At 43.9% G+C, this 13,882-nt stretch overlaps 1 protein-coding gene across 1 annotated transcript; it reads left to right on the top strand.

The window, feature by feature from the left end:
- Window positions 1-365: 365 nt before the first annotated feature.
- Window positions 366-1,667, top strand: LOC135275149 (uncharacterized; the record flags this gene model as incomplete). Its single annotated transcript, XM_064376522.1, has 3 exons — window positions 366-473; window positions 1,460-1,533; window positions 1,631-1,667. Coding segments are annotated over exons 1-3 (219 nt in total), but the record flags the coding sequence as incomplete, so codon positions are not given.
- Window positions 1,668-13,882: the final 12,215 nt, after the last annotated feature.

Below are 13,882 nucleotides of genomic sequence, written 5' to 3'. Positions count from 1 at the left end.
TGCATATATATTCATATATGTACATAATATATATTATGTACATATATAATGCATACATATACATATATGTATATATAAATATATATCCAAACATGTACATATGTATTATACGTCTGTACATATGCACATATATACAAATGCATATATGTATGCATACATATATGCATACATGCACATATATACGTGCATATGTGCACGTATACATATATTCACACATGCACATGTGCACACATACATGTACACATGCACACACATGAACACATGCACATACATATACACATGCATACGCATGTACATATGTACACATGTACACGCACACACATGCACACATGGATGCATATGTAGGCATGCACACACATGCACACATGCACATATATGTACTCATGCACACATGGGCATATATGTACATATATGTACACGTGTACACATGCAGGTGCTTGCACATATGCAGGTGCTTATATATGTGCATGCATGCACACACACGCACATATATGTACCCATGTACATGCACGCACACATGCACACATATGTACACGCATGTACATGCATACATATATGCACATATACCCACACATGTACACATGCAGATACACATGCACACATAGGTACACATACACATGCATGTACACATGCACACACGCACTATGTACATATATGTGCACGTGTACAAATGTACATACGTGTACACGCGCACACATATGTACATGGGCACACATACGTGTGTACGCATATTGCGTGCATGCACACATGTGCGCACCTGTACACATACACACATGTACTTACATGTACATGTACACATATGTTCAGATGCGCATGCATGCACCTATATGTACATATGCACATATATGCAAGCATAAGCACATGCATATACATATACACATGTGCATATATGCACACATGTGCAAGCACACATATGTACACACATACATACATGTGCGTGTGCACACATATGCACGTATGCACACACATGCACGTATATTTACACATGTACATATATGCACGTCCATGCAGACACGTACATATATGCACACATGCACATATGTTTGTATGTGCACGAATGTACATGTATGTACATATATGCGCACGTGTGCATATATGTACATATATGTATGCACGTGCACATGCACACATACAGAAACACATGCATGTATAGGTAAGCATGCACATGCATGTACACATGTACATGTATGCACAGATGTATACATGCACACATGCACATATGTACAGATGTACACGTGCGCATGTTTGTACATGTGTGCACATGCACATAAATGTACGTATACATATATGCACATATATACATAAACATATATGTACATATATGTATATGAATATGTATAAGCATATACGTATACATCTATATTACATATATAAATATCTGTTTTAACTTATATTAATATATGTGTATATATATCAATATATATCAATATATACACATATGTGTATATGTGATGTGTATATGTGTATATATATCAATATACACATATATGTGTATATATTTATATATGTATGTATCGACGTATGTATCTATATATCTCTATAGGTATATATACATATATGTATATATTGTAATATATATATTTTATATCTATTGTATTATATATTCATATATCGATATATATACATATACATATATCGATATATACATATATATTCATATTACATATTCATATGTACATATATTCATATTACATATTCATATATCGATACATATACGTATACATATATCGATATATACATATATATGTATCGATATATATACATATATGTATCGATATATATACATATATGTATATATAATAATTACATATATATTATGTCTATTAAATAGGTATTATATATATGTATATATATACAGACACACATACACACACATATATATATATATATATATATATTTTAAAGAGAGATAGGGTCTTGCCGTGTTTCCAGGCTGGTCTCAAACTCTTGGGATCAAGTGACCTGCCGGCTTAGCCTCCCAAAGTGCTGGGACTAAAGGCATGAGTCACTGCACCCAACCACTAGACACTTTTCAAAAGGTAGCCTCTTTCATTACCACCATGGTCCTTGATGGTCTGGGCTGAGCAAGCTCTAGTTCACAGATCAAGAAATAAGCCAGACAAATGCCCCCATCCCTACACTTCCACTAGAGCCTAGGGACCAGCCTCCATGATCAAGGTGACGTTTCTGACCATGACATTCAAGGCCTCCTCTTCCAGCTTCATTTGCATGTTCATGGGTGCTGTGTCAGTTCCCACAAACCCTTGGCTCTCTCTCACTTTGCCCTTGTGTATTAGCTCTCCCCGTCTGGAATGTTCTTATGGTCCCCACCGTCCCCTGAATTCCTACTTGTCTTACATTAAGAGTTAATATGTGAGGGCATCTTGTACAAGCCAGGCACTTTGTCCACAAAGCAACCCTGCAATTTAAGCATTATGATACCCATTTTTAGGAATGGAAAACTGAGGTACAGAATAGGGAAGCAACTAACAATAGGGTCACAGAATCAGGAAGACGCAGAGCTGGGATTTGAACTCGCAGAAGCTGGACTTTGGAGCTCGGAGTCTTTTCTGCGCCACAACATGCTTCTCCTTGGCTCAGGAATCTCCTTCTCTAAGAAGCCCTCCCTGACCTCTCATGCTGGGTTAAATACAGGAACATGCCAGAGCCTGCCCTCACTGGCCTACGAGAGCCAATTATTAAATTGTTAGGAATTTTGCAAGCTGGTTGTTAAATACAGCAATTATTAAAGGTTAAATTATAAAAACTTATAATTAAGTAAATTGTATTAAAAACACAGCTCATAAATACTCAAACCTCATCACTTCCTAATTATTTTATTAGATTTTACTATTATCTAATCCTCTTAAGATTATTTACCTCCATTGCAGCTGTACAATGGAGACTCTATATAATAGTGTGCTACTGTGCCTCTCTTAATGATATCTCATTGGTAACTTTGAAATTGGCCGTGACTGGAGTATTGATACCATGGAAATTGCCAAATGTTGCAGAGGAAACATTGTTTGCTAGGAAGAAAGATGGCAAGGAAAACTTAGCCGCCCCCGCACCGCCACCCACCAAGTAGAAAACTACCTGGGATATTCCAAAGTGGCAGGACAATATATAAATATCATACACTTAGAATTTCTCAATATTCATACACTTAACATTTCTCAACAGTTGACCCTGAATCCATACACTGCTCTCTCTTCACGGTCGTTTAAATCTTAGCTATGAGTCACGTTTAGTTTGTTGTGTTGATTTTCTAGACTTTAAAAAAGTGATGAAAAAGTATTAGCAATGCAGATTGAACTTCACATGCATCCTGTCTGTAGTTATTACATTGCGAAAAACTCCCCAAAATTGAAAAAAATAGTCTTCCAATACAGTCATGCATTGCTTAACGATGGGAATGCGTTCCGAGAAATACATTCATTAGGTGATTCCGTCGTTGAGAGAACATGGTAGAGTGTATTTACACAAGCCTAGACGGGATAGTCTACTGTACATCTAGACCATACGGCCTATTGCTCCTAGGCTATGACCCTGTACAGCATGTTACTGTCCTGAATGCTGCGGACGATCGAAATACAATGGTGAGTATACGTGCATCTAAACACAGAAAAGATAGAGTGAAAATCTGGTATTATAATCTTACGGGACCACTGCCATATACATCGCCCAACTGAAACATTGTTATGCAACACGTGACTGTCTTTGAAAACTGTTACCCAATTTAGCGAAGAAATTCCTCTCGACTTCAATGAACAAGTGGGGTTCCAACAGAGTCTTTGTTGTTTTACGTTTATCTCGTGAGTGCAAATGAAAATATCGTGTCAGAACTATACTCAGAGAGCTAGTTGTTCAGCACGCAGCCACAGACCACTGGCCAGGTGCTCCCCGTCGTGGCTGCCAAGAGTCACTGTTTCTTTCCAGCTCCTTGGTCTCCTCTTGAGAGCAAGATTGAATCTCTTTCTTTTTTGTATTCCCAGTTCTTGGAGTAGGCACTCAATCATGGTTGAATAAACACATAAATGCATGCGTGCTTGGATAGATAAAGAACTAATCCTATCTTCAGCCATCCTTCCCAGGACTTTCTTAAAATACTCATTTATGCGAGTTTTGGTCCTTTATTGCACGCTGCTGACTGTCTGCTGTGCACCAGTTAAGTTACTAAGAACTCTCATGGCTTGGGCCCATCGCATAAAGAACACTGGAAGGTATGTCATAAACACATTCTAGACTCAAAGGTGCATCCTCATGTCCTTGTTCAAAACAGCACCCCAATTCATCTATTACTGAAGGAAATACAAAGTCATTAACCCCACATTCCTCCCTCAACCCCAAAGGCGACAAAGGACTCTCAGGAGGAGCCGGCGGAGCTCCGTAGAGTGTGTGGTCACATCCAGGGCTGAGGACCTACAGTCCGTGGAGAAACGTGGCAGTGTTTTTGATGTTCCATGAATGTCTTTAAACACAGTCTCATTCCTGATGACAAGAGACAGGCAGTTTTCCTGTAAGAATAGCTAATTTCTAGTGTCCAAACCATCACCGAGTACCTGGGAGTGCCACCTTAGATCTGCTCAGGCAGAAAGGAGAATTGGCTCAAAATAACTTACAACAGGCCAGGCGTGGTGGCTCATATCTGTAATCCCAGCACTTTGGGAGGCCGAGGCCAGTGGAACATTTGAGGTCAGGAGTTTGCAACCAGCCCGGCCAACATGGTGAAACCCTGTCTCTACTAAAAATACAAAAAATAGCTGGGCATGGTGGTGCACGCCTGTAATCCTAGCTACTAGGGCGGCTGAGATCGGAGAATCGCGTGAACCAGGGAGGAGGAGGTTGCAATGAGCCAAGATCACATCACTGCACTCCAGCCTGGGCGACAGAACAAGACTCCGTCTCAGAAAAAAACCAAAAACAACTTACAACACAGCCTTAGAGGATCAGAATTGGCCACCAATATTCCTGATGTTTCTTTAGACACAGCCCCCTGTAAACCCTCACTTTCCTCTTTCCTTCCTGGATACACATGACTGGCACTTCACGGCCATCTTACAGATAAACAACATAACATGTACCCCATTATATGATTAATACAAAGATAGGTGGTCTTAAATTTACTAAGCAAATAATTAGTCACCAAATGAATTAGAGAACAGCACAGCCATGAGCACATAAAGTCACCTGTCAAAGCTGGTCGTGTTTATGTTTCGGAGGTGGGCCCTTTCCCATGGCCGACCAGGTATGGTATCGGGTGCAGCAGCCTCAGAACCTCTTCTAACATACATCTCTTTCCCTTAAAAAGAAGAGAAGAATGGGGGAAATTCAGTTGCTTCAGCTTGAAAGTCAGTGCTAAGGGAGGCATTAGAAAAACCTTTCTTGTGGCTCAGAGTCCTGATTACCACAATTAAAGTCCAAGGTGTGGTGCCATTTGCTCAGCATGCTCTGGCACATGAAAGAAAATGATTCAGGCGAGGAAAATAATTACACATTAATTTGTGTTTGGCAACTGTGTTTTATTCCCTTGGCCCACAAGGCGAAGATAAAAGGTGATATTGTTGAAAGTGTTTTATCTGCCTTCAATGGGTTGCCATGGGCTGCACTGCGACAAGCTTTTCGGGTCGGGCATTTTCCCGACATGGTGGGCCTGCCTTTTATGCTCTGTGGCTGTGGCCAGCCAGGAGGAGTGCGGGAAAGGTGTAGTGACAGCTAATAGGCTGTTTACTGCCCCGGTCCCTTTGTGTTTTCGGGGTTCCCATGGATTTGGCCAAGTGGAGAGGAAAAGTGACCCTCTAGGGTAAAAGCTCCCGTCTCCATCCAGGGGGTACTCATTCTGCATCATGGTACTGCATTTTGCCAAGGAATAAAGAGGCCACCTAGCGAGGGCCACAAACCCAACCACCTCTGGAGACAGGCAGAGGGTGTCTGTGAGCCATGCCGCACAGGCAGGCAGGGTCGTGAGCAGCTGGCTGTGCCAGGAAGGAATACAGGCCCCATGTGGCCAAACCGCCCGAACTCTTGAAAAGAAAAATAAGGAAATCTTATTTGGAAAAGCACAGTCTCATGTTTTGAACGTGGGCTGCATTAAAAATAGAAGAAATCGTGTCTGTGGACTGCATCTGGCTTATCCGCCACCAGTTTGAACCTCTGCAGGACAGCACGGAGGTTAACCGCTGGCTTCTGAAGTCAGAAAGACCTAGGTTCTAAGCTCAGTTCCATCCCTCCCTGCTGGGTAACTTTGAGCAAGTTATTTAATCTCTCTAAGCCTGGGTTTCCTGTTTGTAGAATAGAGACAATAACAATTATACCTCCCTCCAAGGGTTATTGTGGGGATTAAATGAGATAATGCAGGCAAGTTCTTCGCACAATCCCTGGCAAATAGTGAGCTGAATAAATGTCAGTGATTATAACTATTTATAATTGAACCCCTGGATGAAGCATCATGGGAGGATGAAAGAATAATCATTGCCTCAGGCTTTCTGTGGAATATGCAGTCTGGGACACAGCAGCCGCTCTATAGATAATGACATAGCCACCGAATACACGATGGAGGGAGAGAGCGAGTGAGTGAGTGAGCGAGCGAGGGAATGAATTAATGTTCCATCTTCTCTTCCTGGCTTCCCTTGTTGTGTTTGTGCCAATGGCTTAGTCTCCTTAGACCTTGACTTATCCATCTTTAAAATGGATTGGATGTCCCTCCCTAGCCAGCTCAGAGAGATGCTTTACCGTCTTGCGACATTATCTTTCAAGGGCTCTTAGCAAAGATTAGAACCTTGAACGTCCCCCGGAGTTGTTATCCCTGGCTCTGGGAGGCGGCAGCCTTAGCACTGGGATTATTCTTCATTGCAGAAGGATTGGTCCTTCCATTGCCCTCACGCTGCCTCCGCTCCCTTCTCTTCCCTAGTCTGATTTTTGCCCCAGGAGGCTGACCTGGATGGAAAACAGGCTTCCCTGCCAGTGGGATTTGGTCATCTCAGAGCCTAAGAGGGCAGAGAGTCAGTTAGAGACACTTCTTCTCCAGGCCCTGCCTCACCCTGCAGGCACTGTCTTTCTACTGAAGGGCACAGCTCTTCTCCTGGGAGTCCTCTCTACAGACCTCCTCCTTGCAGCTCCCAGGAGCTGCAGCCTCTCCTAATCCCCTTAGGCCTAGGGGTAGTAGCTACACGAGGTCCTGACCCACACCTTTGCTTTTCCTCCTCTTTTCCATACCTTTGATTCTCACTGATCTTCAGGGGCTCAGCTGTTTCCTGCTGTGACCCTGATGGATAAAACAGGATATGCTCTTTACCACCCAATCTGTGAAAAATGAATTCTCTAATAAAGAAGGCTCCAAGCGCCTTAGTGGAGAACGCAAGCTCAGGGATCAGACAGGCTGGAGCTCAAATCCCTGTTAGCCATGTACTGGCTCTGTGAACTTGGACAAGTCCTGTCATGACTCCAAGCCCGCTTCCTGATCTGCAGAGCGAGAGCCCGCGGTGTCACCCAGCAAGGCGATGGGGCTGAGATGGGCCATCCGATGGCCCTGGCTTGGTGCCGGCTGGTCAGGCTGTTCAGGGTCACTCCTTCACTTCTTGTTCTATCTCTCTTTTCTTTTTTAAAACTCCTTTCTTCCTTCTTAGAGGCAAGACTTTTTTTTTCAGCCTTTTTACTTTTATTAGACTGCCTAATACAAATTGCTCCCACTGGCAGGGTGACTACCAAATACCCGTTGCTCAGGGTGTCAGGGGGACATTCTTTCTGACCTCCCAACAAGCACCAAGAGTTATTATGGCAGAAGAACAGTACAGCATGAAATCAGGGTGTAAGGGAAAAAGGGTGGTTAAAATTATCCTTGCAAATCTTTTTTAAAAGAGTCATCTGTAGATTTTGCTATATCCGATTTTGCATGCATATGCTGCACCACCATCTACACAGATACAATGTATGCAGCAATGCACAGCATATTAGGAACTATATATGCAAAGTACAATGTTACAGTGTATTCAATTAAAGAGGGGTGGAAGCACACGTAGCTGTCATTGCAGACACTGAAGGCATCTAAGGCACAGCTACACTGATTTTACAGATGAAGACATTGAGGCTCAGAGAGGTAAAGCAATTTGTCTAAGAACACACAGCTAATAAGCGACAGAGTCATCATTCAAAGCCAGGTGTGTCTGACTCCAAAGTCCATGTTCTTTCCCCTGTGGCAATGTCTGAAATTTCAGTTAGAACAGAGAAACAGAAACTCAGACAGCATCGCTAAGATGACTTTCAAATTATTATATGGGAAATGGCTCCGAGTACTGGGCCTGTTGTCTTGTTCACTCCCAGTTTCTTGGCTGTGTGGGGCTCCAGCCACCAGTGTGGTGAGACCCAGGACCCTGTGCCAGGCCGGGCAGAGGGGGCGGTACTCTCTGCTGACACCCCTGACTGACGACCCACGGGAGACCCCGTAGGACAGAGGCCTTCACTGCGTGGCAAGTCAGGTAGCGATTTTTTTTTGTTGTTGGCCACTGATGAATGGTGGTAATTGTTGGGAGATTAATTTTAGATTCTCAGATGAAAGATATTACAGAAGTGCCAGGCCCAGAAAGAGGAGGAGGGAGCCCTGGCTGAGCCTGTCGCTCTCCCTGTGGCTCCGGTGCTGACTCAGGCCCTGACCTTGGGCAAGTATTTAACTTCTTTATGTTGATTTTCCTCATCTGTAAAATCAGCTAATGATGGCTCCTCTTCCAAACCACTTTGATTCTCAGATGAAAGCGTCCATAAAAATGCACAGGATTGCTATTAATTGGGCCATTATTATTTTTATTATTAAATAGATTAAGTCAACTAAACTTTAACTACGTTTTGACTTCCCCTGACGGGCAGGATGAGCAGTTAACTATCAGATGACGGGCCTCTCTGAAGTCTCTCTGTGTAGAGAAGCCCGGCAGACAGACGCCTCCTTCAGGGAGGCCTCGTCGCTTGAGCAGAAGCAGTCTGCCCTGAGCCTGCTCAGCAACTTCTGTTTCCAGCCTTAAGTATCAACGTATCTCATTAACTGTAAGCAATGCTCACAGCAATTAGAAAGAACGGAGATGGAAGTGCCTACGCTCTACACCTCGACTGTGTGATTTTATAGGCAAAGCCTGGAAACTCTTTGCAAGTCAGCTTCTGCCGTTGAATAATGGGACCGGCATTGTCCCAACCCCCTCCCAGGCAAGGCTCAGAGGAGACAGGGCTGAGCAGGTGTCCATGCTATGTCAGGTTAAGCGTGGCAGCTGTCAGTCTTGAAAACATCAGCCCGCTGTTCCAAGACAAAAAATCAGTGTTGGAGTGTGACCCTGGAACTCAGATCCTGTTTCTACGCCTTCCAGGTGCTGCTGGAAGACACAGATAACATCTAGCTTAGAAGGATTTGGAGAAATCCTTGACACAGTACCTGACACAATGCATGTACTCAGCAAACTGTGACCACTGTCAGTGTCAGAAAGCAAGCCCCTGGGGAAGAGCAAATGAAATGAGTTTCCCCCTTCATTTAAGAGGCGATACACGTCTTTCTGGATTTGTGAGACATACATATTATAAACATGTAAAAGTAGGTTGATCTTTCTTTTTACATAGCTACCAAAATGACATCAGTAATGCACAATCAGTGAGAACCTACGGATAAGCTCAAAGGAGAAACTGCATCACCCATAGCCCTACCGTCCAGGGTGCCTGCTGGGAGGCCTTCAGCACGGGGGTGTATCTCCCACTTTCTGACACTTCTGTCCCACACGGCTCTAGGTAGCTAATGTTGCAGCTCTTAAGGTCGAAAAGAGGACACTTGATGGCAAAGAACCCTAGATTCTAGGGAAGGTGACTTGAGTTCAACTCTTCTGTGATACTAAATGTCTGTGCAACGTTTTCTGCTTTGATGCTGAATTTTCTCCTTTACATTATGAAGTCAGTTTGTAAAGGATTGATTTGACTGGCGTGATTGAGCTTCCAGAAGTACGGAATATGGACATGTTTTAATTTTTTTCACATACTATGCCTTTATTGGGAACACCTGAATTGAAGCACATGCATATATTTTTAAAAGCCTATACGCAGCAAATCAGACCTTTGATTTCATGAATATGTATTGAAATACGTTCATCTAAATAGAGAAGCTAGTTGACTCAAAGCAAATTGTAAGTAACAGTGAAATGGCATTCAGGCAGGGCAAACCAGCTCAGTGTGGCTGGGAATGCCTGGGAGTTGGGAAATGAGGGACCAAATGGTCTCTCAATTATTTCCAACTCTGAAGTTCTTTGGAGGAACAGAGGGAGTCAGTCATGGGGCCTCTCACAGGCCTGGGCTCCCCTGTCTCTGACGAAGCTCCATCACAACCCCAAGTTTTTCCCTGGAAAGCATTTTATCTAAAAGTTCTCCCTGTGCCATTGCTGAGACCTGTCCTCATACCACACTGTGGCAGATCTCACGCTTGGAGGAAGAATGAATGAATACAGTATGGGAAGACTTTTTCAACTCATTCAGATCCCGTGTGCATTTATTGAGCACCCATTGTGTGCCAGTCACCGAGCTGAGTTCTCTTCCATGACCTGTCAGTTTTAATCCTTATGACAACCTTGTAAAATTTTTACTCACAGCTTTGTCTTCAAGTGGGCCTTTGGCTGGTCACTTAGCTAGTGAGACTCTTTATCTTGGGTAAAATGGGAATAATGAAGCCTTCCCTGTGGACCTCATGGGATTAGCATGAGGAACAAAGGAGACTGTGTATGTAAAGTGTCCTAAAAAATATGAAGTTCTACCCAAAGGGGAAGGAAGAAAGACGCCAGAAAACCTCTTCTTTCCTCTCCTTTTTCTTGACGATGCTCACACTCTGCGGTTAGATTATTGTGAGGATCTAAGATGTCATTTAAGTTGTCAGAGATCTCCTCGCTCCCTGTGTAAACTCCAATTTGTCACAACCCCTCTCAGATTTAATTGGTGATCTCTGGCTTTTTCTGTGATCAGTAAGTGGTTACATTCCAAGCTCCTGGGCCTGATAAACCTGACCTTGAGTTCCACCTCTGCAACTGAGGCGTGTCTGTGGGCTGACTGTTGGAGCCCTCTGCATCCCACACTCCTCAACTCCAGTAGGAACAGCTGCCCTGTGGTCTGTTGGGAAGACGCAGTGTGCTGAAATTTACAAAGCAGTGAGCACAGTGCATGGCTCATAGCATGTGATAAATGCATGAAGCTATTATTAATATCTACTCTATAAAATATGAGGATTATTATACCCACTTAAGAGATAAAGAAACAGACTCCGAGAGGAACAACTGCTTATTCAAAGCTGTACAACTCGTAAAGAACGGAGTGGAGATTTGAGCCCATTTCTCACTCATTCATGCTGCTTGCTCGTACCCTCTCCCTGGGAAGGGAGAAGGTGTTCCTATGAGAGAGAGGGAGGGCCTTTGACCTGGGTCACATGTAATCATCTCTTTCTTCTGCTGTACGGTGCCTTCCACTTTCAATAGCCTTTTCATTCATTATCTCATAAAATGTGGCTGAGGTGGTCGCCGCCAAGCCTGGATTATACTTTGGACTCCTATCTCTGGCATCTTAATTCTGCTTAAAATGTCCTTAAGTTTCATAATTTGCAGATAAAAAATCAGGATGCCTCATTTGACCCATCACTTAGGCACCAGCTGACAACAGATATTACAGAATATCTGAAATTAGACTGTCCCAGAAAACTTGTTTATTTGATTTCTGCACAAAAATATTTCATCTGCGTATAAATCATGCCATCCCCACCCAACTCACTGCTGCCAGTGCGCAGCTGGGAGCAGGAGCAGAAAGGACAGGATGTGAGGGCTGAGCCCCGCTGAGTGCCATGTGCACGGTAGTTAAGAGCATGTGCCTTGGCTGCCTTCAGGAAGACCTGGGTTCAAATCCTGCAGCTGATCTTTTCTACTCAGCTGATCTGTTTTCAGGTCTTCTCAGCTGATCTATCTACTCAGCCCTTCTGAGCCCGAGTTTCTTTTCTTTTTCTTTTTATTTTTTTGAGACTGGTCTCCATCTGTGGTCTAGGCTGGAGAGCAGTGGTGCGACCTCGACTTACTGCAACCTCCACTGCCCGGGTTCAAGCAATTCTCCTGCCTCAGCCTCCCGAGTAGCTGGGATTACAGGTGCATGCCACCACACCTGGGTAATTTTTGTTTAGTTTTTTGGTAGAGACAGGGTTTTGCCATGTTGGCCAGGCTGGTTGCAAACTCCTGACCTCAGGTGATCTGCCCACCTCGGCCTCCCAAAGTGTTGGGATTACAGTTGTGAGCCATCACGCCTGGCCCTGAGTTTCTTTATTTGTAAAATCATCTCTGTCTTTGAGGGCTTTGATGAGATGAAATGAGAAAATCCATAGACTGTAAATCATTGAGCTCAGCACAATTCCTGGCCCATTTAAGTGCTCAATAAATAGTAACAAGTATCACTTGAGCTTCACTTCCAGTGGGAAGATCGGACTCCTCTGATGATACCCATCCTGAGATCAAGTAAAATCATGTCTGTGGCTATTTCCTGGGCACTGGGAATTTTCCTGATTGGTACACGACTGCCTGCTGTGGGGATGGCCTGCCATCAGGCCCCAGCATAGATGCCTGCAGAATTTGTAACCAGCAACTCTTACCACATTTTCTTCTTTTCAAGGTCCACTTTTTCTTTTTTCCATTTTTGGAACTTGTGTGAAATCAGAGCAGGTTGTAAAATCCATGGGTACACTTAGCATAGTGGTATATCTCTTGATTTCCTTTTTTCCAGAAAAGCTGTTGAACCATCCGTGGCAACGCAGAGTGAGCGAAAATGCAAAGCTTCCATTTCTTGCATTGCTTCCAACCCTGGGTCTGTTCCACGTGATTGTGATTGCCGGAGCTCAACTCAGGCTTGCTCTGTGAAGCCAGAACACTTGGTGAAGGAGCCTCCTGGGAATGAGCTGGTGCTGCGGCGCCCTCTGGTGTCCACGTGGCTTCCTCCAGGACTTGCGAGAGCTGTGTGAAAGGCAGCAAAGGAAGACTTAGAAAAACAGTGTCCAACTCCTACCTCCTACAAAGAGAATGCTGCAGGTGGTGTGGGAGGTCTCATGCCTGTCTGATGTGCAATAGCATGGGTGATAAGATCGGCCCTCCATAAGAAGATAACTCAGCAAGCATAACCCAAATGGTGAGTCCTGGCCAGGAGGAACTCTTTTCAGGACAGGTCCGGGAAAGCCCAGGTTTCCTTTAGGTGTTTCTTTGCTAAAGCCAAACCCAGCTGTGCTTTCTGGAACAACCTGAGCCCCAAGATCTCTTTTCTGCCTCTGTATCTGCCAAGGACAAGAAATAAGGGATGCTGGGTCCAGAGAACAACCCCTGGGAACAAGAAGAGAGAGGGACTAACATATACTTCCAGAACCCTGGTCCTGCCTCTGTGACCCTTCCTGCGCTTTGATCTCCTAGCACTCGTCAGACTAGGCGGCTCCAGCTGTTTGACTCTGCAGCTGACCCCAGTCATATGGGCTCTGCTTTTACTCTGAGGTCAGGATCTACCATCCAGTCCCCAACATTGGTCGGACTCTCATTTCTGAATCTGCTTGTCAGGTCTCATCACAGATCACTGGAAGGAAGAAGCATAACTTGATCACGCAGCCTCATTCAGGACAAAATGAAAATCTAAGGGTCAGAAGAAAATGGGAAAAGAACCATCAGGCTCAGTCATTTCAACAGAGCCAACCCACAGACCTCGCCCAAGCAAATCTTGCCGTTGTAATCAAGGACAGTTTGCATTTAGAATGTAACCCTGTATGCTTTGAAAATGTCGATGCTGCCTTTTTGGATTTACCTTCTGAGAAAGACTTCTTGAATTACAACACTATCTCCAGCATTATTCACATTTGCAGGCAGTG

This window comes from Aotus nancymaae, unplaced genomic scaffold, assembly GCF_030222135.1.
Source record: "Aotus nancymaae isolate 86718 unplaced genomic scaffold, 86718_ANA_hifiasm-v0.15.2.pri h1tg000015l_1, whole genome shotgun sequence".
In the NCBI taxonomy this organism is placed as follows: domain Eukaryota; kingdom Metazoa; phylum Chordata; class Mammalia; order Primates; family Aotidae; genus Aotus; species Aotus nancymaae.
Note: the sequence above shows the minus strand (reverse complement) of the source record. Positions and strands in the feature narration are given on the sequence as shown.